Source organism: Mixophyes fleayi, chromosome 10 (assembly GCF_038048845.1).
Source record: "Mixophyes fleayi isolate aMixFle1 chromosome 10, aMixFle1.hap1, whole genome shotgun sequence".
NCBI lineage: Eukaryota > Metazoa > Chordata > Amphibia > Anura > Limnodynastidae > Mixophyes > Mixophyes fleayi.
The window spans coordinates 75,492,450-75,519,486 of record NC_134411.1 but is presented as its reverse complement, the minus strand read 5'-3'; the positions used below and the strand labels follow the sequence as shown (position 1 = coordinate 75,519,486).

The 27,037-nt window shown below is 40.2% G+C and overlaps 1 protein-coding gene and 1 long non-coding RNA gene across 2 annotated transcripts; both read right to left on the bottom strand.

Moving 5' to 3' along the window:
• Nucleotides 1-1,090: 1,090 nt before the first annotated feature.
• LOC142103509 (uncharacterized) lies at nt 1,091-3,074 on the bottom strand. Its single transcript, XR_012679384.1, has 3 exons — nt 3,022-3,074; nt 2,350-2,435; nt 1,091-1,196 (listed from the first exon to the last, which is right to left on the bottom strand). It is a non-coding gene; the product is annotated as an uncharacterized LOC142103509 (long non-coding RNA).
• A 15,709-nt stretch (nt 3,075-18,783) lies between these two features.
• Nucleotides 18,784-22,721, bottom strand: LOC142103508 (speedy protein 1-A-like). The gene is made up of 4 exons (XM_075187541.1): nt 22,668-22,721; nt 21,997-22,082; nt 20,598-20,757; nt 18,784-19,023 (listed from the first exon to the last, which is right to left on the bottom strand). Exons 1-4 carry the CDS (start codon nt 22,683-22,685, stop codon nt 18,859-18,861), a joined length of 429 nt encoding a protein of 142 aa, XP_075043642.1. The 5' UTR covers nt 22,686-22,721; the 3' UTR covers nt 18,784-18,858.
• Between the last annotated feature and the right edge of the window lie 4,316 nt (nt 22,722-27,037).

The following is a 27,037-nucleotide window of genomic DNA, read 5'->3' as shown; positions in this document are numbered from 1 at the left end:
GACTCCTTGCTCTTAAGTCGTCATTTTTACCACATATAACAATTTATTATTTACCACTCAAAGAACCATCAGTAGTTATTTACTGCAGTAAATATAAGTAACAGTACAGTATAGTCACATTGCTATAGTCACATCCGCCTCAGTGTCTCCTGTGTCCTAGTTTTCTCTTCAAAACACTTCCTACACAGCTTTCTGTGTCACAATATTGTGCTCTAATTTCATTCTGATTGGGCAAGGTCAATAACCATTTAGAAAGTGACAGAGCTCACTTATATCCTTGACATTAAGCACTAGCAGGTTGGTATTACAATTAATGCACCACTGTGCCAGATGATCCCATATGCTGTAACTATGTCAGGAGACCCCAATGTGAAATTGATGTGCACAGAATCTCTCCCCACATTACATCATTCTGTAAGGAAGCCATTCAAGTGTCATCACTGAGCCACGTGTCCCCCACTAGTCACTGATGCTGGCTGTGTATATAAGGTGGTAGGCAGTGGAGGCTGTGGGGGGATATTCTGCTAGTCTCAGCTGCAGTCTTTATATGTCTGCATGTAGTGCTACATGCTTCTCCCATGCCATATGGTGACTTCATTGACATGGAATGTGAGGTTGGCTTGAAAAACATCACATGATGTCTCTAGGAAGCGTGTACCCCCCTATCTGGGTCATTTACATGTACTATGTTGTACCCTGTCATTGACAGCACAGTGCTGACAGCTGTGCACTCTCTGAGCAGTGATAGGTCATTTAGAGTTGGGGTTGAGAGTAGAACCAGGACAACGATCTTGGAACCCTGGGGCACAGTCTAGTGATGACGCTGTGTGAATATAGTAAAACAGCATCCTTGTGTAACGCACAATACTTATTACTATTCCAAATTGCTTCGGTATTTAATGTTGTTCAATTGAAGCGACATGTTTTTTTAAGATACATTACACTGTACAACGCTTACAAGAGGTGATTTTCCGCTGAACCCCATAGTGATCCATGAATTTTTTTCTACTTCTACGTATCCTACTATTTTACACACCTCTTCACACTGTTCCAGAGTCACAAATGTTCGGAGCTTCATTCTGGTCCATAAGGCTTCTGTGTTCTTCAGGAACATCTCGATAGGAGCATGTCGTGCACCATAAGTGTAGATTGTATGGTAACAAAATTCTTCCTCTTCCATTTTATATGCAAGTAACCTACAGAAACAGAAGACCATTAGGAGTAGGTACGTCTGTGTCATATAGCCAACAAATTTTCAAAATATGTTTTAATTACCATGATTAAAATGAAGCTGCCCTATCTTGCATAGTTCCTTTTCTATAAGGTACATGCTGTGAATAAACTGTGGTGTGGAATATATAGATGGTGTATCTATCATAGAGGTAGGGCCCTCTTCTGGTGAAAACACTTTAATGTATTAATAAGATTTCCACCAACAATATTCACTCCAGCGTTTGTCTTATTTATCAAGTATCCACCATGATCCCTGATCTGTAAGCGACATCTCAGGATGGCATTAACAGAAGGAATACATTGAAAAATCTAATTAACTGATAGCTTTTTCTTAGAATGGGGATAATGTCTCAGCGATAAAAATAAATACACATGAGTAGAGAGGGGGGGATTGTAAATATAATATAACATATTTCATATGTACAGTGTATATATATATATATATATATATATATATATATATATGAGGAGGGATTTGATTTACAAGGTGGGAAGATTGGGAGGGACAGAGGCTCTATATGCAATATATACAACTTATCGGGTGCCTGGGAGGGTGTGTTCTGGTTTTACAATATATTTTTACACATAGAATTTTTTTGAATCGAGCTTCCTAGTTACACGCGTGTGCTGGGCCCTGGACATGCTCAGAGGAAAACATGGGCCACTAGAGAGGTAAGTAACTTTTACTGCTCTGGATATTTTTCTACATCACAGCTGAGTATCTCTAAGCTGCCACAGTGATAAACTAATGTTGAAGCACAGAGATAAGTATATTAATATATTGTCATGATAAACTGAGATAAAAGATTAGACTTTCGGCCATGATGTCTTTCAATAACAAATATACCCTACAGTGCTGCCCGCCCGGTGTGCTGACAGATATGTGCTTTTTTCTTGCAGCAAATTAGGGAGAGGGGAAGTTTTTATCTCTAGGCCTTAAATGTCCTGTACATTGCTGTGCCCTGATTATACACCCATAGTTCCTCTGTTATTTGATTGTTTACTTCTAACACATTATCCTCCATTGTCTGGACATACAGTAAACTGTTTATTAGGTGAGTAAATAACCCATGTCTTTGGCTCATGAGGGAATTAATCATGAGGGAAAATACTTACAGTGCGGAGTAAAAATTGATGCAGGTGTATTCGCTCACTGTGAGGCCGGCTCTCTGGAAGTAGACGAACACCATTGCCAGTAGGTACTAGAATAGAAATACCAGATACATAGTCAGAATGGAGAAATACATGTGTACATACCCAGCAGTCCTATTGTACAGTGGTTCAGTTCTGTTTACTGTGACAGAAAGAGTGTGTTCCCAAGAATTAGGGACATGGCTGTAGGATTTGGAGCCATAGGTTTGGTGAATCTAAATGTGGGCTGAGCAGATCAGGGGCATGGCTTAAAATGTCCTGATGTTCAAATTGGAAAAGTTGGTTTGAAAGTGTATAAACACATTGCAGATAAACTTAAACACAACACAACCTCTTTCTGGAAGACACAGTCCTTGGTGTATGTTGAGGAACCCCTTACTGGGAGTGACTGGACTACATCCATAATGTGAAATAAACATCCCCCCATAAAGATGAAATCCCCTTTAAATTGTTTACATGGTGCAAAAAGTATAAATAAGTTTTGTAACCAAATTCCAACAATCAGACATTATCTTTCTCTATTTCAGTTTGCACTGCCCTGCCCAAAGATAATATCAGACTGATCATTATATGTTACACGCTATTGAGTAAAACTATAAGAAAATAGTAATGGTTCAGTAACAGTAAAATAAATACCTTGTCTGATATTCTCATGCAATAATCCCTTTTCAGGAAACTGTAGATGGTACGTTCCTCTGCAATGAAAAGCATGAAATCTTCAAATGTTATATGATATAGTGGGGAATATTTATATCAACGTTTCTACATGTAACTGTGAGGAAGAGTTGGTGTTGTCCATAGCTGCCATCCAGACATTTACTTTCATGTATAAACTACTAGAAAATTGCAGCATCTCATTGATTGATATGGACACCTGCTTTTCTACAGTGTGACCTATAAAATAATATTCAATATGCTATAAGTGCAGTAATGTAGAATATTAGACAGACTTTCTAAAAGATTTTTCTCATAATAAAGTTGAACATGATGCAATGGGTTTATAGGGTGTTGCTGGTTGCCAGAAGCTAATCACCACTCACTACTCCAACTGGCACTAATTGGCCAAACCAGCAACTCACCATCTTTGAGTGTTAACTGGACACCAATATGATATCCCCAGTTGTAGGAGGGAATAGCTGCCATCACCAGGCTGCTTTAAAGGCACCATGAGCCATTCATGGCTCTTGTGCATAGTGTAGCTGCTGCAGCAGCTCTTTGCTGGTTGTGCTGACTGAATGCTCTCTGACCACTGACTGTGGATCAGGACTGCTGGGTAGCAGGACAGTGCTGACTCAGGACTCTGGGCTCAATGCAGGACAGCCGAGGATGGATTAAAATGTGCCCTTTAATCAGTTATCACAGGAACACAGCAGGGACAGGTGCCCCAAAGGTACTAGCAGCCTCTTATTAGTAATGGTATTTATTGGCTCAAATAGATCCTTTAAGTGCATACATACATCACAAGAAGATAGTGATGTTTTCCCCTCTCTACACTACCACCTGTTAGTCTGTTTTGGGAAATATAAACTCTAAATCTCCCACCCAAGGTTTGACCTTTAGATCCAGGGCCCCCTCTCAGCCAAATTCATCTTTAGGGAGTTTGGACCTAGAAGTAGAGAACTGTATTTATTTTCAATTACAATTACCTAGTGCTTCTAATATATAGTTAAAATGTTTCCCTCATTATATGGGGGGAGGGGAACTGGTCCAACAAATCATTTCTTGTGGCACTTTTCTTTTGTAGAGGGACATACGAAATTTGTTTCTTCTTGTTAGCATTATCTGAAGATATAACTGTTTTAATATATCATCATGATGTTGACATTTGTGCTATTTTATTTTCTTGTTTCATTCTACATGTCACCATCAAATAACTATATAAATAAATGAAAAGTTCCTCCTTCTGAACAGGAAGTTTAATGGACTCAATCAGTTATCTTGAATGTGGCTTCTAATCAGAATATTGAATTTTTTGGTCTAAATTCATTATGCAAAGAATAATGTGATTTGGTAGCTAAAATCTCATTTTCCCATAGGTAATATATTAGATGGAAGCATTCCCAAATTTTTCCTATCTTAAAATCCCTTGCAATGGTGGATAGAGATGACAGACCCCATGGTGTAATGAGGGACCTTTGTACTGCAACATGAATATGTGGCACTCTCACTAGAGGTACTTTTTATTTTTAAAAACATGTGTGTCAATGTCTAAGGTGATATTGTGTAATAATCTGATAGTTGTACACATTCTTACTTCACACTTTATAAATTAAATTATTTGTTTTTGCAAATTGATGCACAAATATCTCCATTATCGGTACTTGTCCTACTGCTTACATTTTTCTGTCAGATTTTCCATGTTCCATAGCATCAGTGTGGATGCATTTTGCAAAACCAAACTTATTGTTTGCCAAATGTCTTCTGTAATTGATCTACAGTAAGAGAATGTTGTTTACAACAATAAAGGATAAGTGGTCTGAAATTCTTCAAGACAGGAACCATTTTTGGGGTTTTGCACTCTGTCAGATTAGCTGGGAATAAGCATTTAGTCAATTCAATAGAATGTTATATTGGGATAACAAAGGTAATTGGTGTACTCACTGCCTTACAGTGGCAGAAACAGGCTGACAAGTCTGTGCTGCACAAGCAATGCTCACATGTGAATACTATATGGAAAAACTACAGAGCTAGAAACCGGGCAAAACATTTACTGGCCCCATATCACTGGACCCTCCAACTGTCACTGACATCTGGGGGTAAATGTATCATAGTGCGGGTTATTTAAAGCGGCGCTGCCTTGTAAAGAGTTTCCCTTTACAAGGCAGCGCCGCTTTAAATTTAAGCTGTCATCTCGCCGATTTCCGGCGACTTGTACAACCCGCACTATGATACATTTACCCCCTGGGGTTGTACAGGAATAAGATGACAAAATTTCTGCAATGGTTCTTAGAAAAATAATTTTAACAATTTGGTCTTAATAAATGTTTGTGGTCGTAATAAATGTTAATAAATGTTGAGAAAATAAGTCCTACCCAGCAGTTTGTAAAATGCAGCTTTCTCTTGTCCTAGGCTAGGTGACTGTTCAGTGCTGCAATGTTGGCTTTGATTTTCATGTAGTTTAATTCTCTTGGCAGGGTTCAGCTTGTCTTCTGTTGTCCTGTTGTGATAAATTCTTTTATTTTATATATGGAAATAATGAATACTTATTTTAAAATAAAAGATAAGGAAAGTGATGTATTATCCATAAATGCACCACAATAATTCATTTTTAATGCGAAAATGCTCCTATTTGTTCACCTAGCACATGAGGGACACATACTGCTTTTGGGAACTACTGCTGTAAAATGGGGATGCAGCTACTTTCCAAGATGCAGGTCACATCTATACACTCAGTACTGCACCGCATAAATATTCACCAAGCTAGTGATATTGTGTATTGTATAATATGTGACACAACTATACCCACAGCCCCCATCACAATGTATTTAGCCCCTTACCGGTGTGATCCCTTCCACTACTCCCCCCATAACCTACTATATGTAGTGACTGGCTCAGTGCACTTACCTCCTGTCCATTCTCCTCGACTCAGTCATATCCGGCAAAGAATGAAGTGAAAATAAAATGAAAAAAGAAGGTGTAGGTAAAAATGGGCAATAAATTGAGAAACTAAAGGGAAAATCAAGAAGATGCACAATAATATACAATATTAAAGACTAAACAACTTATCTAAATCAAAGCACAATATAACTTATAGTAAAGTATAGTTAAGTAAATGATATACTATAGATAACTTATGTTCTAACAGATCTAAATATAAATATGCTATATAAAAAGATATAAATAAAAATATATAGGTATTTATAAATTAATTAATGTAATATAATATATGAATATTTTAAATCGCTCAGAATCAATATAATATATGAATATTTCAAATTTCTCAGAATCGCAAGTTGTCGCTGTGTCCAATATCCACAGAGATGTGAGAAGCATCAGGCACCAGAGCTCACGGCCAGTTTAAATATATACAACTGACATCACCATGGCAACCTGCTCCAGCTAAAATGCTGCATTACATAAAGGAACTAATCTATCAATCTTTTTTAGGAAGCTGTCACAAGCTTGACATGAGATATTAAATACAGTCAAGACTTAGTTATATGTACATCAGTCCACTACTGTTATCTAGTCAACTGTAATCAATAGTTAATCTATTTTAGGTCCCTAACAATGGGCACTTGGCCCACACTGTTCATAGACGGTATTAGCAGTTTAGGAACTAATACTACTCCACAGGGTATGGATGCTATGGGCAGGGCCAGTATAAGGGCCACATGGGCTTGGAGCTGGAAAGTCTGAAGGACCTATTGAGAGAAGCCCAGTCCCAACGGAGAGGGTGTGGCCATGGAGAGCATAGCTAGCTCCTCCCCCCCAAACACCTACATCTCCCTCACAGCTTCCCTAACATGAAGCGAACAGCACTAACCGGTTCACTCAGCATTTAAGGAAAATGAACCGTGGGAAATACATCCAATCTGCCCCTCATGTGAGGACAATACATTATCTACAGAAAAATAGTAAAACAAGCAAAATATAATACGTGGGTCACTTTTCACGTTAACAGCTTGAGCAATGCCTTCCAATCTTACAGTAATACACTTACAAAATTAGTGTTACCAGATACCAATGAAACTTTCACAGGAAATCCTTTTTGAGTGAAACTATATTAGAAAACTAAGTACATACAAGGTATTTCCAACTTCATGAATAAAAAAAAGTATAAGATCTCCTACCTGGAAATGGGTTATCCAAAAAATTTTTAAAATCATAGATAACAATGATAGTGGGTAATTTTTTTTAATTTAGTTTAATAGATCTTAAGCTTAGTGCTCCAAATTACAAAATCTCTTGTCTAAGTCCCGAGCATTCTCCTGATAGATCCTGAACCTGTACATCTTGAGGCACAAACTCCTCCACTTGCTCACTCTTTTCCTCTACTAGATGTACACAGCATACACCCTTATCCTCACTGATCCCATCATCGCTGCAACAGCTGGTTCTGTGTACTTCTTGTGATGGACAAACTCACAAAACAGTCAGACGCTTAATCACTACAACAAAAATTGTTACATTTGGTAGCTTCCAATATTTCGTCCTCACTATATATGGCCACATATTATATAAATGCCAGTGATTTTTATCATTAGACTGACACTGGACAGAATAAACATGTGTTAGGAAATCTATACTTATGCCACGTCCTCCAAAAAAGAAATACATTTACGGCTCGACAGTGCCTGTGAGTGGAAGGGAGAAGACAGAGCAGAGAGGAGCAGGTTAATGCAGGTAATATAAGGAAAGACGTGGGGAGGGGAGGGAAGCGCCGATTTTGATTGACATGGTACCTGCGGCGGGGGGGGCGCCGATATTTAAAGTGAGCCGACTTTTACAGTGTGCCTAAGGCGCCAAGGACCCTAGCACCGGCGCTGTCTGGATCTCCTAGGGAGTTGGGGTCCACCTTTGGGATACTCTGCCCCATGCTGGAAGCACTACCGCTCTTCCCACACCATGGGCCGTGGGTGTGGGGTAATAAAAGTGTAAAAAAAAAATAGAAAAAATTAATTAAACACAAATCTAGCTTGTGGAACTACAGGTCCTAGACAGCCAGGCTGCCAATAACAGTCTAGGAATGCAGGTGCTTGTAGAACTACAAGCACAAGCATACCCATTGCAGCCAGAGCATGCTAGCACTGGAACCACTAGAGCGATCATGCCCTGGGCCCATTGAACCATGCAGTGCCACACACTAAAATTTGAGTAAAGCAAACACCTCTTTTATGCCACATAATTTCATTAAAAATAATAAAATCCCTGGAAAAATGTGAAGACATCGAAAACAAAGCCCGGAGGAATAACATCCTCCTTAAGAATATCCCAGAGTCAGTAGACACTCAGGCTCTCCCTGGCTTTCTGCTTGGCTTGTTGAAGGCCATATTAACAGATGCTACAGATGATGAACTACTCCTAGACAGGGCACACAGATCTCTGCGCCCTAAGTCTGCCCCAGGACAGCAACCAAGGGACACCCAGGGCCCAATGAACCATGCAGTGCCACACACACTAAAATTTAAGTAAAGCAAATACCTCTTTTATGCCACATAATTTCATTAAAAATAATAAAATCCCAGATATACTTACCAACAGCTGTTGATCCTTAAAGCTTGAGTCCATAGTAAAGCCCAAAAAATTCCAAGGACCTGTAGCTGAGCAAAAATAAATACCATCCTAAGTCCTGTAGTTGTCCATAAAATTCAAACCCAAAAAATATCCCACAGGTAGTTGTTAGAAAAAATAATTCTCGAAGAACCCCAGAAAATCTTTAAGATATGGCTTGGCAAAAAAGATACCATAAACATCACAATGATACTTAGTTACTCTATGGAGGAACACACGCAGCAAAATGAAATATTGAAGGTCACGAGGTCTATTCATAATCTAATGGGGATTCCCATGCTTCTCACTGACAGCGTGGGACCACCAGACCCGCTGGCTGAAGTTAAACTAGACCCCTAGCTGGTGCAAGAGATATTGCAGAAAAACAAGTAACTTTGAAGCGTACGGAGCTTAATACGTCCGTGGCTGCATGCGCTGAAGTTTGGCATGCCCCTACTGTAAAATGGGTATGGCAAAACGCCTCTTCAGCACTCAATTCACTCCCTGATCTTGGATACTGTAGTAAGTGTCCTTTGCACTCACAGGCGCACGGAATAAGGCTGCATTCAAGGCCGTATCTGATGGTTCTTGGCATGCGTAGAGTGATTTTGCAGACAATACGCTTCAAATTGGCACATACATGCCTTGATGAATCAGGCTCTATATCTGCACTCTTCAACTGTCCAATGTTTGTCTGAGAGTGATCTTGCAAACCTACTTGGAAGCACTGAGGAATCTAACTAACTAGTAGTATCTGAGCATTATGGTTAGCAAGTAATGGTTCTGGCAAAGTGTCACAAATCGGGATCTTAGCCGCACTTACCTCATTCGCCGCTGTCATATCACGGCTACCTGGGTCCCTTCTGGCCGTCTGCAGCATTCCCATCCTCTACACCTCCGTTTGTAAACAAACACATAGGGCTAGATTTACTAAGCTGCGGGTTTGAAAAAGTGGGGATGTTGCCTATAGCAACCAATCAGATTCTAGCTATCATTTTGTAGAAGGTACTAAATAAATGAAAGCTAGAATCTGATTGGTTGCTATAGGCAACATCCCCACTTTTTCAAACCCGCAGCTTAGTAAATCTAGCCCATACTGTTTGTTCTGCTGCATGGGCGCGGCCATCTTGGATGCAGTCAGGTGATCATTCCAGACCAACCAGATTCTGCAGCTGTGATCACATGAACTGATCAGCCAATAGTTGTTTGGGACACCCTATTTAAACCTGCTGCTGTGATCTGTTCATTGCCAGAACAACACACTTCTCTCCAGAGGATAGTTCTTGGCTCCAGTGTTCCTGTCTGCATTCCTAAATGCAGTGTTCCTGACTGCATTACAAGTGCAGTAATCCTGACTGCATTACAAGTGCAGTAATCCTTACTGCATTACAAGTGCAGTAATCCTGACTGCATTACAAGTGCAGTGTTCCTGACTGCATTACAAGTGCAGTGTTCCTGTCTCCATTACTAGTGCACTGTTCCTGTCTACATTTCCAGACTGCTAATTCCCCTGCTATATTCTACAATCAGCAAGAACATGAGCAAGAAGTTCATCCAGGCTGCTAAATTCTGTTTCACTCCTGCTCCAGCTAGTCCCAAGGGTCCCGAATCGGATCAAGAAATTCAGACGACCGTGACAGTTTGTTCTGGCCCAATGGATCCGCCAGGGGAACATACCCCGAGGGATGACTCTGTCCAAATATTAGCTGGACGCATTGAGAGACAAGAAACTAACCAGGGGCAAATTTTGAGATTGCTGCAGGATGTTTCTACACGTATGGATACCTTGCAGTTATTCCGCAGTCAACCATCCCATACTCCGCCTGAGCCAGTAATACCTGCTTCACTACCCACTTCATCCGGACTCCATCTTCCCACGCCAGCTAAATACAATGGCGATCCGAAGAATTGCCGCGGGTTTCTCAACCAGTGTAGTATACACTTTGAATTACAACCCGGGAATTTCCCTACTGCACGTACCAAAACTGCTTATATTGTTTCGCTACTATCAGGGCAAGCTCTGGCATGGGCATCACCGCTCTGGGAAAAATCTGACCCAATTTTATCTGATATTGATAGCTTCCTGTCTACCTTCCGCAGAATATTCGACGAGCCTGGAAGAACAGCGTCAGCCGCTTTAGATATTCTGTGGCTTCGGCAAGGGCAGCAGTCCGTGGGCCAATATGCCGTTCAATTTCAAACACTTTCCTCTGAGCTGTCTTGGAATAACGATGCTCTTGTTGCGGTCTTCTGGCAGGGCCTGTCTGACCACATTAAAGATGTATTAGCATCTCGGGATTTACCTACAACGCTAGACCAATTGATTACCATCTGCAATCGGGTTGATATTCGTTTCAGAGAGAGAGCTCTAGAAAAGAGGAGGCTGAAACACCCCAAGTTCCTCCCTATTCAACGGGTCTGCGCATTGTCTCCTTTCCCTGAAGGACCCATGCAACTAGGCAAAGCACGTCTTTCACCCACCGAGCGACAACGGCGAGTTAGAGAGAAACTTTGCTTATACTGTGCCAGTTCCGGACATCTGCTACATTATTGTCCTCGCAAACCGGGTAAACATACCCTCCTAGCTGACTATGAGGAGGTGAGCCTAGGAGTGGCCCTTCGCTCCCCACAAGGCAAGGACTGTATTATCCCAGTCACCCTGAAACACGCTCAAGACTCCCAATACATTTCAGCCCTGCTGGATTCAGGAGCAGCTGGGAATTTCATGTCTGCCAAATTAGCTGCTGAACTAGCCATTCCACTAGTGAAAATTCCAGTGACCATCTTTCTCTCTGCGGTTGATGGTAGCCGTATTCCAGGGGGTACCATTACGCATCAGACTTCTCCAGTGACTCTCCAAATAGGAGTTCTGCATTCTGAATCCCTTACCTTTTTGATCATCCCAGAAGCCACTAGTCCTGTGGTTCTCGGGTTTCCATGGCTTCAATTGCATAACCCCCATATCGACTGGTCGACTCCACAAATCTTGGCGTGGGCTCCAACTTGTTTCGAGTCCTGTTTACAATGTGTTCTTCCACATTGCTCCACCTCTGATAAAGAAGTTTTGACAGTTCCTTCTGCCTACCAAGAGTTCACAGACGTTTTCAGTAAGCAGGCTGCTGAAACTCTACCACCTCATCGGGATTGAGACTGTCCCATTGATCTAGTTCCAGGTAAAACCGCACCACGTGGCAGAGTCTACCCTCTTTCTATCCCTGAGACAAACTCTATGTCTGAATATATAAAAGAGAACTTGAAAAGGGGTTTCATTCGTCCATCATCTTCACCAGCAGGAGCCGGGTTCTTTTTTGTAAAGAAAAAGGATGGTGGATTATGTCCCTGCATCGATTACAGAGGTCTCAATGACATTACCATCAAGAACCGGTATCCTCTGCTCCTAATCACAGAGTTATTTGACAGAGTCAAAGGTGCCCAAATATTCACAAAGTTGGATCTCCGCGGGGCCTACAATTTGATTCGCATTAGGCGTGGCGACGAATGGAAAACCGCCTTTAACACCAGGGATGGGCACTACGAATATCTAGTCATGCCATTCGGTCTGAGCAATGCCCCAGCAGTTTTTCAGAATTTCATAAATGAAATCTTTCGGGACTTACTGTACCATACTATTGTGGTATATTTGGACGATATCCTCGTTTTCTCCTCTGATATCCAGTCCCATCGCAGACATGTTAAAGAGGTCCTCAGCCGTCTCAGAAGGAATAAACTGTATTGCAAGCTTGAAAAATGCACCTTCGAAGTTGAATCCATCCCATTCTTGGGGTATATCATCTCAGGTACTGGTCTCCGTATGGACCCAGAGAAGGTGCAAGCTATTCTTAACTGGCCTCAACCATCTACACTAAAGGCAGTACAGCGATTTCTGGGATTCGCGAACTATTATCGAAAATTTATTCGTGGCTACTCTACTGTAGTAGCACCACTCACCGCTCTCACCAGAAAAGGAGCTAATCCTGCCAAGTGGTCTGAAGAAGCCCAAACAGCTTTTCAACTTCTGAAACAAGCATTTATTTCTGCTCCCATACTCAGGCAACCAGATTTAACCTGTCCATTCTACTTGGAAGTTGATGCCTCATCTGTCGGAGTAGGGGCAGTTCTTTCCCAAAAACCAGCTGATGAGCAATGGCATCCCTGCGGGTTCTTCTCCAGGAAATTTTAACCAGCTGAACGAAATTATGCCATAGGGGACAAAGAACTGCTTGCCATCAAATTGGCGCTTGAAGAGTGGAGGCATTTACTTGAGGGAGCTCGTTATCCTGTCACAATATACACGGATCACAAGAATCTGCTCTACCTTAAAACTGCACAGTGCATGAATCCACGACAGGCCCGATGGGCACTATTCTTTTCTCAATTTGATATCCATGTCACCTTCCGTCCCGGTTCCAAAAATCGCAAGGCCGATGCTCTGTCACGTTCTATGGTGAAAGAGGAAGATTCCATCACTGTGGATCCACGGCCTATTATCAGCCCACTCAGCATCGCAGTCAGTAGACCCGACAATACACCTCCCCAGGGAAAAACTTTTGTTTCTGAGAATCTGCGTAAAAAATTGCTCCAATGGGCACATTGTTCTAGATTTGCCGGTCATGCGGGCATCCGCAAAACTCAATCTTTCATATCGAGAAGCTACTGGTGGCCTACTCTTCATCAGGATGTTCAGCAATTTGTTTCCGCATGTGGCAGCTGTGCCCAACATAAAAGTTCAAGACAATCTTCAGCTGGTCAACTTTTGCCTCTGCCTATTCCCACCAAACCCTGGACCCATATTTCTATGGACTTTGTTTCTGATTTGCCAAATTCTAATAATTTCAATACCATCTGGGTCATCGTTGACCGATTCTCTAAAATGGCGCATTTTGTTCCTCTCCGTGGCCTCCCATCAGCACCTATACTGGCTCAGCAATTTATAAAGGAGATCTTCCGTTTGCATGGGTGTCCTGAAGAAATCGTCTCAGATAGAGGAGTTCAGTTTGTGGCGAAATTCTGGAGATCCTTATGCCAAGCACTACAGATCAAACTAAACTTCTCTTCGGCCTATCATCCACAGTCCAACGGGCAAACGGAAAGAGTCAATCAGGACCTAGAAACATTTCTCCGTTTGTACATATCTTCTTCACAAGACGACTGGGTAGATCTGCTTCCTTGGGCAGAATTTGCTCATAATAATCATTATCACGAATCTTCTGCTTCCACTCCATTTCATACGGTCTATGGCCTACACCCCAGGGTACCCTTGTTTACTCCACTTCCTACAGCCTCAGTACCTGCCTCTGAAGTTTTCCTAAAGAATTTTGCAGGCCACTGGCGCCAAGTACGGGAATCTCTACTTAAAGCATCCCAACGCTACAAAATTCAGGCCGACAAAAAGCGACGAGCCATTCCAAGCTTGAAACCGGGAGACAGAGTATGGCTGTCAACTCGCAATCTACGCCTCAGAGTTCCATCTATGAAATTCGCTCCCCGCTTTATTGGACCGTTTAACATCTCCCGGGTCATCAATCCAGTGTCCTACAAATTACATTTACCATCTTACCTCAAGGTACCCAACTCCTTCCATATTTCTCTCTTAAAACCATTGGTGCTAAATCGGTTTTATACACCTAAACTGGTTTCTCCTGAAGTGCAGACTGAACATGGTGATGAATATGAAATTAAAGAGATCTTGGACTCTTGGTTTCGACATAAGACCTTACAATATCTAGTCGACTGGAAGGGCTATGGTCCAGAAGAGAGAGCCTGGATCAAAGCTTCTGATGTCCATGCTCCATCTCTCATCAGAAAATTTCACCGCAAGTTTCCAACTAAACCCCAATCTAAGTGTCCAGTGGCCACTCGTAAGGGAGGGGGTACTGTCACAAATCGGGATCTTAGCCGCACTTACCTCATCCGCCGCTGTCATATCACGGCTACCTGGGTCCCTTCTGGCCGTCTGCAGCATTCCCATCCTCCACACCTCCGTTTGTAAACAAACACATACTGTTTGTTCTGCTGCATGGGCGCGGCCATCTTGGATGCAGTCAGGTGATCATTCCAGACCAACCAGATTCTGCAGCTGTGATCACATGAACTGATCAGCCAATAGTTGTTTGGGACACCCTATTTAAACCTGCTGCTGTGATCTGTTCATTGCCAGAACAACACACTTCTCTCCAGAGGATAGTTCTTGGCTCCAGTGTTCCTGTCTGTATTCCTAAGTGCAGTGTTCCTGACTGCATTACAAGTGCAGTAATCCTGACTGCATTACAAGTGCAGTAATCCTGACTGCATTACAAGTGCAGTGTTCCTGACTGCATTACAAGTGCAGTGTTCCTGTCTCCATTACTAGTGCACTGTTCCTGTCTACATTTCCAGACTGCTAATTCCCCTGCTATATTCTACAATCAGCAAGAACATGAGCAAGAAGTTCATCCAGGCTGCTAAGTTCTGTTTCACTCCTGCTCCAGCTAGTCCCAAGGGTCCCGAATCGGATCAAGAAATTCAGACGACCGTGACACAAAGGAGTGGGTGAAACTGTTCTGTGCCTCCAGTACAATATTCACCATTTAACAGGCTTAACTGCTGAGATGGGTGAAAACTATAACATTGTTATGCTATCTAGGGCCCCATTTATTCTCAATCAGGCTTTCGCTTTACAGTTATGGTAATTACTGATGCTTTCATAGACTTGGATATTGTTGTATATAAATGATTGTATGGCCTGTTACAGAATCGGCTCAGGTGGTGAGAAATTTCAGTGCAATATAATTATTAATGAATGTTTTATGCAGGGAAGTGTTGATACATTATAATCCACTGCTGCAATAATGGCATGAATATGCTGTGATTTAGGAGGAATACTGGACTGTCATTTTTAGATCTGAAATATATAGGATTCTGTCATTGTGCTCAATCAGTGGCAGAACTACCTCCAGAGCAGTATATGCTTTTAGCCAAGCTGTGAAGGTCTTTGAATGCTCAGTAGATAGAACCCATAAACTCTCCTGTGCCTATTGCAAGTTAGCAAGATATATACTAGTTCTTTTCTCATGTCATGTGGTATGGTATAGTATGGTATGCTGATCAGTTATGTTGTTCTTATGTTGGTCTTTTAATGTTACTATGTTAGATGCTGTGTACTAAATGGATATTTATGCAACAAAACACCGGTCCATCAAGTTCAACCTATCTTGGATCTCCTGCGATCCCTATCTTATCTTTGAAATTGATCCAAATAAAGAACTGCCAATCTGAAAAATCCCTCCTAACCCAATATTGCAGTCCTATTTCTCCTTGGATCCACTACTATTCTTCATTATAATTAATGATCATAGCCCAGGATACCCTTTTCCACTAAAAATTTGTTTAACACTTTCTTCAACATATCAATTGAATCTGCCATCACAACCTTCCCTGGCAGTCAATTCCATATATTTTCTGCCCTTACTGTAAAGAACCCCTTCCTTTGCTGGTTGTGAAACTTCTTCTCCTCTAACCTTAGGTGGTCACCATGTGTCCCTCTCATCTCCCAGCCCGTGTCTCACTCGGCAGGGGCTGGCCAGGCTTAGCTAGTCAAACCCAGAGAAACTGATCAAGCAGGAAGCCAGTCTCAGGCACATATTATCATCATCATCATCATCACCATTTATTTATATAGCGCCACTGATTCCGCAGCGCTGTTCAGAGAACTCACTCACATCTGCCCCTGCCCCATTGGAGCTTACAGTCTAAATTCCCTAACACACACACACACACACACACACACACACACACACACACACACACACACAGAGACTAGGGTCAATTTTGCTAGCAGTCAATTAACCTACCAGTATGTTTTTTTAACCAATAAATAAAGGCTGCAGGCTCGGCTATTGATTACAAGACCTGCAGGTCTGCCGAGCAGGGTCTGCTGCAGCTCATAATCATAGTTGCCAATTCCGCTTATATTAAGTCCATGTATGTCGTGGATCTAGTCTTTTTTACTTGCCAGGGCGATGCTGTGGTGTAATTATGGTTAATAAGAAACTGTGTGTATTTGGGGATGATTATTGAATTACTGCATTTGCTTCTTCTTTTGCCATATCAGTGTAGAAATGTGTCCTCTTCTGTTTATAAAGGTTTTCTAAATGGAGATTCAGTGTAGAAATTAGTGTTATAGAAAGGGACGGTCCCCTGGGCTTTTTAGGATTTTTTAGGATTTGTTTGGGCTTGTTTTTCACTAAGAGGTTGCTTGTTTTTCATTTCAGAGTTGGCAACCCTGCTCACAATGTGCACACAGCCTGTTACTTCCTCCAGGCGGCCTCAGCAAGCCATCGGCCTACCGGGAAAAGTCCTGGTAAGGTCTATGGCCAATCTGCCTCCTCTGGTAGTAGTGTACAGTTACCAGTGATGAAATGAAAAAGAGCCATCTTCATTGAAAAAAATAAATGATGTAGCTTCATTTTATTTACAGTCCTTCAACCTTACTTGCCAGCTTTTAAAATCTGTCCACCAGGAGAGCACAGAGAACAGGTCATATGGCAGGGGTAGGAGGGGGCGTGGAAGCATTGTCACATCAGCACAGCCCCGCCCCCTGTTAGGCAATGCCGAAATTCATGACATTGAATAATGGGGAGGTGTTTAATGCTGTCATTAAACCCCATCCTTAGCTATTTTATAGTGAATGCTGTAAGAATCCGGGAGGTCGCCTTCTCTTCTGGGAGTTCGGGAGGCTCCCGGAAACTCCGGGAGAGTAGGCAAGTATGCCTTCAACTCTCTCTCTAGCACAAATGACTTTGTTGCAATACAAACCATGTTGTTTTGGCACATTACAAGAAAATAATCATGTTATCCTGTACAAATTCTGTAGCACTAAACACTTTTATATGTTTGCACCACTTGTCTCAAGAGCTGACATGCTCATAGTATCGGACTGTTTCATCTGCACTGTTGCCCGATTTTAGCGTACTTACACTTTCTCTGTTTCCACATCTCTTTTAGCGTTGTTCTCAAATACACCCAGTGCACATGCAAATACAATTTGGATTACAAGCACAAAAGACTTATACACCTCATGTATGCGGATAAAATTAATACTGAAACTTATAAAGACGCAAATATGAGAAAGCGGAAATATTTTATTTTACATTATTTTTTTAATAGACGTGATTTACATTATGGAGACTTGTAATTACAAAATTAAAGGGTATTCTCTGTAATTAAACTTATGCTAGCAATAACATTCAGTGATGAAGGGTGGGCAGGTTACCATGAAATATATATAAGAATGTGAGAACGTGTTCCTGGAGAAATGTACTATACCGGTGCTAGTTGTTATTCTACCATCTATATATTGATGTGATCCATATGTTGCTTTTATCTCGCTAGGCTACAAGGGATGAAGAGATGGACCATTACCACACAACTGAATATTTTTGACCAAACGATTATTAAGCCTGCCACCACGTCAAGGTAGACTCTTGCAGCAGGGCCCTAACCTAACATTATACTATATCTTCTAATAGTCTATTTCTTTTTTATTCAATCTTTTGATAAATATTATCATGCTTTTACTAACACCTTACGATATCTTACCTTACTTTGTATCCATTCAATATTCTTACATCTTCCTAATCAGCTCATGTGTTCTAATAGTGTCCTATACAATACAATATTTTATCTTCAAATAGCCTGTTGTAATCTGCTTATTAACTGTTTGAATATTCTAATATATTTTATTCTTTTTAATTCAATATATTTAAAATGGTATTTTTCTGACTAATCCTAGCATATACTAACATTATACCTGTGTGTATAACACTAATAGAAGTGTTTCTATTTGTTCATATAATACATGATAATTATTGTATCTCAGTTGCTGTTTTTAACATCTTTATTCTAGTTTACATCCTGTCATGTTGTACTGTAATAATTTATCTGCTAATACACTGTACTATGTAATGGTGGTAAATGAGTTCCTACCATATATGATCTTATTATAACTGATTATTTTTCTAAATGAGTCATTTAGTTTAATCATTTAGCCAAAAATATACATGGAAACATATAAAAGTCCCTGCAATCACTGTAATATCTAGGCTTTGTGTATCGTTATATATTTTTAATGCAGTTCTCTCAGTACCTCTGAGATGTATTTACACTTATAATGTTGTGTCTGTGTCTACATGTTTACTTTTATCCTCTATATTTAAAAAAATTATTTTTGATAAGTTAATTTTGACTATTTTTGTTTGGGATTTGCAAAAACATTTGTTATTTTTAGGTGATACTCCAGAGCAGGACACAGGGCCGGTAACAGGGAAATGGAAAGGGATGAGGCGGGTAACACAGACGACACGGTCTCCTGGAATATTGTCTTATTGCTCCATCATGATGGTTATTGCGGTTTCTTCTCCAAGCCCAGTGGTGCTCGTCTCTCATCACCTAAAACAATACAATAAGAAACATGTGATACAACATACGGAGCCAGAGGGCCACACAGGTGACTATGAGGGTCACACTCAGATCACAGTCTGCTAGTTGGACATCCATGCTCTAGAATAGAGGTGCACATCTTGTGGGTCCAGAATCTGTTTTGTGGCCCTGTGACTGTCAGATATATAAAACATTCTATTGGGAACCACAGTTTTGTTGACCACCATTGCTCCTGGATACAGCGCTTTTAGTCCATAATGACAATAGGAATATGATGTATAAATGTGTCCATGCACAATGAGGAAAGCGTTCCCTTTTATATTTAACCTCAAACGTTTGATCTATTTTCTAGTGACAACATGCACAGATCTATGAGCCAATGCTTTACACTTTAGATATTCAGAGCATGATACTGGCAAATACTAAGAGAGATCACCATCTATAGATGGACAATATCATTATGTTTCATGTTCCACAATGTTGGGTAGTTACTGTGTTAGTGGCATTGTCTTCATAGCATCACATGCAGAGAATCCCCTACACAGACCAGTCCCCACCTGACTCCTTGCTCTTAAGTCGTCATTTTTACCTCATATAACAATTTATTATTTACCACTCAAAGACCCATAAGTAGTTATTTACTGCAGTAAATATATGTAACAGTACAGTATAGTCACATTGCTATAGTCACATCCGCCTCAGTCTGTCCTGTGTCCCAGTCTTCTCTTATAAACACTTCTTGCACTGCTTTCTGTGTCACAATATTGTGCTCTAATTGCATTCTGATTGCACAAGGTCAATAACCATTTAGAAAGTAACAGAACTCACACTTATATCCTTGACATTAAGCACTAGCAGGTAGGTATTACAATTAATGCACCACTGTGCCAGATGATCCCATATGCTGTAACTGTGTCAGGAGACCCCAATGTAAAATTGCTGTGCACAGAACCTCTCTCCACATTACATCATTCTGTAAGGAAGCATCACTGAGCCACGTGTCCCCCAGGAGTCACTGATGCTGGCTGTGTGTATAGAGAAGGTGGGAGGCAGTGGAGGCTGTGGGTGGATATTATGCTAGTCTCAGCAGCAGTCCTTATATGTCTGCATGTGGTGCTACATGCTTCTCCCAGACCATATGGTGACTCCATTGACATGGGATGTGAGGTTGGCTTGAAGAACATCACATGATGTCTCTAGGAAGCGTGTACCCTCCTATCTGGGGGTCAGTTACATGTACTATGTTGTACCCTGTCGTTGACAGCACAGTGCTGTGCACTCACTGAGCAGTGATAGGTCATTTAAAGTTGGGGTTGAGAGTAGAACCAGGACAACGATCTTGGAACCCTGGGGCACAGTCTAGTGATGTTGCTGTGTGAATATAGTAAAACAGCATCCTTGTGTAACACACAATACTTATTACTATTCCAAATTGCTTCGGTATTTAATGTTGTTCAATTGGACGACATGTTTTTTTTCAGGTATATTACACTGTACAACGCTTACAAGAGGTGATTTTCCGCTGAACCCCATAGTGATCCATGAATTTCTTCTACTTCTACTTATCCTACTATTTTACACACCTCTTCACACTGTTCCAGAGTCACAAATGTTCGGAGCTGCATTCTGGTCCATAAGGCTTCTGTGTTCTTCAGGAACATCTCGATAGGAGCATGTCGTGCACCATAAGTGTAGATTGTATGGTAACAAAATTCTTCCTCTTCCATTTTATATGCAAGTAACCTACAGAAACAGAAGACCATTAGGAGTAGGTACGTCTGTGTCATATAGCCAACAAATTTACAAAATATGTTTTAATTACCATGATTAAAATGAAGATGCCATATCTTGTATAGTTCCTTTTCTATAAGGTACAAGCTGTGAATAAACTGGTGTGGAATAGATAGAGGGTGTATCTATCATAGAGGTAGGGCCCTCTTCTGGTGAAAACGCTTTAAATTAAATCTTTTTACTCTGCATAATGTATTAATGAGATTTTCACCAACAATATTCACTACAGCGTTTGTCTTATTTATCAAGTATTCACCATGATCCCTGATCTGTAAGCGACATCTCAGGATGGCATTAACAGAAAGAATACATGAAAAAATCTAATTAACCGATAGCTTTTTCTAAGAATTGGGATAATGTCCCTGCGACAGAAATAAAAACACTTGAATAGAGAGAGGGGGGGATTTTAAATATAGTGTAACACATTTCATATGTACAGTGTATATATATATATATATATATATATATATATATATATAGATAGATAGATAGATAGATATTATATATATATATATATATATATATATATATATATATATAAGGAGGGGGTTGGTTTACTAGGTGGGAAGATTGGGAGGGACAGAGGCTCTATACGCAATATATACAATTTATTGGGTGCCTGGGAGGGTGTGTTCTGGTTCTACAATATATTTTTACACCTAGAATTTTTTTTGAATCGAGCTTCCTAGTTACACGCGTGTGCTGGGCCCCGCACATGCTCAGAGGAGAACAGGGGCCACTAGAGAGGTAAGTAAGTTTTATGGCTCAGGATATTTTTCTCCATCACAGCTCAGTATCTCTAAGCTGCCACAGTGATAAACTAAAGTTGAAGCACCGGGATAAGTATATTAATATATTGTCATGATAAACTGAGATAAAAGATTAGACTTTCGGCCATGATGTCTTTCAATAACAAATATACCCTACAGTGCTGCCCGCCCGGTGTGCTGACAGATATGTGTTTTTTTCTTGCAGAAAATTAGGGAGAGGGGAACTTTTTACCTCTAGGCCTTAAATGACCTGTACATTGCTGTGCCCTGATTTTACACCCATAGTTCCTCTGTTATTTGATTGTTTAGTTCTAACACATTATTCTCCATTGTCTGGACAGACAGTAAACTGTTTATTAGGTGAGTAAATAACCCATGTATTTGGCTCATGAGGGAATTAATCATGAGGGAAAATACTTACAGTGCGGAGTAAAAGTTGATGCAGGTGTATTCGCTCACTGTGAGGCCGGCTCTCTGGAAGTAGACGAACACCATTGCCAGTAGGTACTAGAATAGAAATACCAGATACATAGTCAGAATGGAGAAATACATATGTACATACCCAGCAGTCCTATTGTACAGTGGTTCAGTTCTGTTTACTGTGACAGAAAGAGTGTGTTCCCAAGAATTAGGGACATGGCTGTAGGATTTGGAGCCATAGGTTTGGTGAATCTAAATGTGGGCTGAGCAGATCAGGGGCATGGCTTAAAATGTCCTGATGTTTAAATTGGAAAAGTTGGTTTGAAAGTGCATTAACACATTGCAGATAAACTTAGACACAACACAACCTCTTTCTGGAAGACACAGTCCTTGGTGTATGTTGAGGAACCCCTTACTGGGAGTGACTGGACTACATCCATAATGTGAAATAAACATCCCCCATAAAGATGAAATCCCCTTTAAATTGTTTACATGGTGCAAAAAGTATAAATAAGTTTTGTAACCAAATTCCAACAATCAGACATTATCTTTCTCTATTTCAGTTTGCACTGCCCTGCCCAAAGATAATATCAGACTGATCATTATATGTTACACGCTATTGAGTAAAACTATAAGAAAATAGTAATGGTTCAGTAACAGTAAAATAAATACCTTGTCTGATATTCTCATGCAATAATCCCTTTTCAGGAAACTGTAGATGGTACGTTCCTCTGCAATGAAAAGCATGAAATGTTCAAATGTTATATGATATAGTGGGAAATATTTATATCAACGTTTCTACATGTAACTGTGAGGAAGAGTTGGTGTTGCCCATAGCTGCCATCCAGACATTTACTTTCATGTATAAACTACTAGAAAATTGCAGCATCTCATTGATTGATATGGACACCTGCTTTTCTACAGTGTGACCTATAAAATAATATTCAATATGCTATAAGTGCAGTAATGTAGAATATTAGACAGACTTTCTAAAAGATTTTTCTCATAATAAAGTTGAACATGATGCAATGGGTTTATAGGGTGTTGCTGGTTGCCAGAAGCAAGTCACCACTCACTACTCCAACTGGCACTAATTGGCCAAACCAGCAACTCACCATCTTTGAGTGTTAACTGGACACCAATATGATATCCCCAGTTGTAGGAGGGAATAGCTGCCATCACCAGGCTGCTTTAAAGGATCCATGAGCCATTCATGACTCTTGTGCATAGTGTAGCTGCTGCAGCACCTCTTTGCTGGTTGTGCTGACTGAATGCTCCCTGACCACTGACTGTGGATCAGGACTGCTGGGTAGCAGGACAGTGCTGACTCAGGACTCTGGGCTCAATGCAGGACAGCCGAGGATGGATTAAAATGTGCCCTTTAATCAGTTATCACAGGAACACAGCAGGGACTGGTGCCCCAAAGGTACTAGCAGCCTCTTACTAGTAATGGAATTTATTGGCTCAAATAGTTCCTTTAAGTGTATAAATACATCACAAGAATATAGTGATGTTTTCCCCTCTCTACACTACCACCTGTTAGTCTGTTTTGGGAAATATAAACTCTAAATCTCCCACCCAAGCTTTGACCTTTAGATCCAGGGCCCCCTCTCAGCCAAATTCATCTTTAGGGAGTTTGGACCTAGAAGTAGAGAACTGTATTTATTTTCAATTACAATTACCTAGTGCTTCTAATATATAGTTAAAATGTTTCCCTCATTATATGGGGGGAGGGGAACTGATCCAACAAATCATTTCTTGTGGCACTTTTCTTTTGTAGAGGGACATACGAAATTTGTTTCTTCTTGTTAGCATTATCTGAAGATATAACTGTTTTAATATATCATCATGATGTTGACATTTGTGCTATTTTATTTTCTTGTTTCATTCTACATGTCACCATCAAATAACTATATAAATAAATGAAAAGTTCCTCCTTCTGAACAGGAAGTTTAATGGACTCAATCAGTTATCTTGAATGTGGCTTCTAATCAGAATATTGAATTTATTGGTCTAAATTCATTATACAAAGAATAATGTGATTTGGTAGCTAAAATCTCAGTTTCCCATAGGTAATATATTAGATGGAAGCATTCCCAAATTTTTCCTATCTTAAAATCCCTTGCAATGGTGGATAGAGATGACAGACCCCATGGTGTAATGAGGGACCTGTGTACTGCAACATGAATATGTGGCACTCTCACTAGAGGTACTTTTTATTTTTAAAAACATGTGTGTCAATGTCTAAGGTGATATTGTGTAATAATCTGATAGTTGTACACATTCTTACTTCACACTTTATAAATTAAATTATTTGTTTTTGCAAATTGATGCACAAATATCTCCATTATCGGTACTTGTCCTACTGCTTACATTTTTCTGTCGGATTTTCCATGTTCCATAGCATCAGTGTGGATGCATTTTGCAAAACCAAACTTATTGTTTGCCAAATGTCTTCTGTAATTGATCTACAGTAAGATAATGTTGTTTACAACAATAAAGGATAAGTGGTCTGAAATTCTTCAAGACAGGAACCATTTTTGGGGTTTTGCACTCTGTCAGATTAGCTGGGAATAAGCATTTAGTCTATTCAATAGAATGTTATATTGGGATAACAAAGGTAATTGGTGTACTCACTGCCTTACAGTGGCAGAAACAGGCTGACAAGTCTGTGCTGCACAAGCAATGCTCACATGTGAATACTATATGGAAAAACTACAGAGCTAGAAACCGGGCAAAACATTTACTGGCCCCATATCACTGGACCCTCCAACTGTCACTGACATCTGGGGGTAAATGTATCATAGTGCGGGTTATTTAAAGCGGCGCTGCCTTGTAAAGAGTTTCCCTTTACAAGGCAGCGCCGCTTTAAATTTAAGCTGTCATCTCGCCGATTTCCGGCGACTTGTACAACCCGCACTATGATACATTTACCCCCTGGGGTTGTACAGGAATAAGATGACAAAATTTCTGCAATGGTTCTTAGAAAAATAATTTTAACAATTTGGTCTTAATAAATGTTTGTGGTCGTAATAAATGTTAATAAATGTTGAGAAAAAAAGTCCTACCCAGCAGTTTGTAAAATGCAGCTTTCTCTTGTCCTAGGCTAGGTGACTGTTCAGTGCTGCAATGTTGGCTTTGATCTTCATGTAGTTTAATTCTCTTGGCAGGGTTCAGCTTGTCTTCTGTTGTCCTGTTGTGATAAATTCTTTTATTTTATATATGGAAATAATGAATACTTATTTTAAAATAAAAGATAAGGGAAGTGATGTATTATCCATAAATGCACCACAATAATTCATTTTTAATGCGAAAATGCTCCTATTTGTTCACCTAGCACATGAGGGACACATACTGCTTTTGGGAACTACTGCTGTAAAATGGGGATGCAGCTACTTTCCAAGATGCAGGTCACATCTATACATTTAGTACTGCACTGCAGAAATATTCACCAAGCTAGTGATATTGTGTATTGTATAATATGTGACACAACTATACCCACAGCCCCCATCACAATGTATTTAGCCACTTACCGCTGTGACCCCTTCCACTACTCCCCCCATAACCTACTATATGTAGTGACTGGCTCAGTGCACTTACCTCCTGTCCATTCTCCTCGACTCAGTCGTATCCGGCAAAGAATGAAGTGAAAATAAAATGAAAAAAGAAGGTGTATTAAAGGGAAAATCAAGAAGATGCACAATAATATACAATACTAAAGACTAAACAACTTATCTAAATCAAAGAACAATATATCTTATAAGTAAATGATATACTACAGGTAACTTATGTTCTAACAGATCTAAATATAAATATGCTATATAAAAAATATAAATAAATATATATATGGATTTATAAATTACTTAATGTAATATAATATATGAATATTTTAAATTGCTCAGAATCAATATAATATATGAATATTTGAAATCGCTCAGAATCGCAAGTTGTCGCTGTGTCCAATATCCACAGAGATGTGAGGACCATCAGGCACCAGAGCTCACGGCCAGTTTGAATATATACAACTGACATCACCATGACAACCTGCTCCAGCTAAAATGCTGCATTACATAAAGGAACTAATCTATCAATCTTTTTTAGGAAGCTGTCACAAGCTTGACATGAGATAATAAATACAGTCAACACTTAGTTATATGTACATCAGTCCACTACTGTTATCTAGTCAACTGTAATCAATAGTTAATCTATGTTAGGTCCCTAACAATGGGATTTTGGCCCACACCATTCTTAGACGGTATTAGCAGTGGAGGAACTAATACCACTGCACAGGGTATGGCTCCTACAGGCAGGGACAGTATAAGGGCCACATGGGACTGGAGCTGGAAAGTCTGAAGGACCTATAAAGAGAAGCCCAGTCCCACTGGAGAGGGTGTGGCCATGGAGAGCATAGCTAGCTCCTCCCTCCAACCACCTACATCTCCCTCACATCTTCCCTAACATGAAGCGAACAGCACTAACCAGTTCACTCAGCATTTAAGGAAAATGAAGCGTGGGAAATACATTCAAACTGCCCCTCATGTGAGGACAATACATTATCTACAGAAAAATAGTAAAACAAGCAAAATATAATATGTGGGTCACTTTTCACGTTAACAGCTTGAGCAATGCCTTCTAAACTTACAGTAATACACTTACAAGATTAGTGTTACCAGATACCAATGAAACTTTAACAGGAAATCCTTTTTGAATGAAACTATATTAGAAAACTAAGTACATACAAGGTATTTCCAACTTCATGATTAAAAAAAGTATAAGATCTCCTACCTGGAAATGATTTATCCAGAATTTTTTTAAAATCATAGATAACAATGAAATAATAGTAGCTATTCAATCTCATAAGGAAGGGAAGATAATGGGTCATTTGTTTAATTTAGTTTAATAGATCTTAAGCTTAGTGCTCCAAATTACAAAATCTCTTGTCTAAGTCCCGGGCATTCTCCTGATAGATCCTGAACCTGTACATCTTGTTGTACAAACTCCTCCACTGACTCACTCTTTTCCTCTACTAGATGTACACAGCA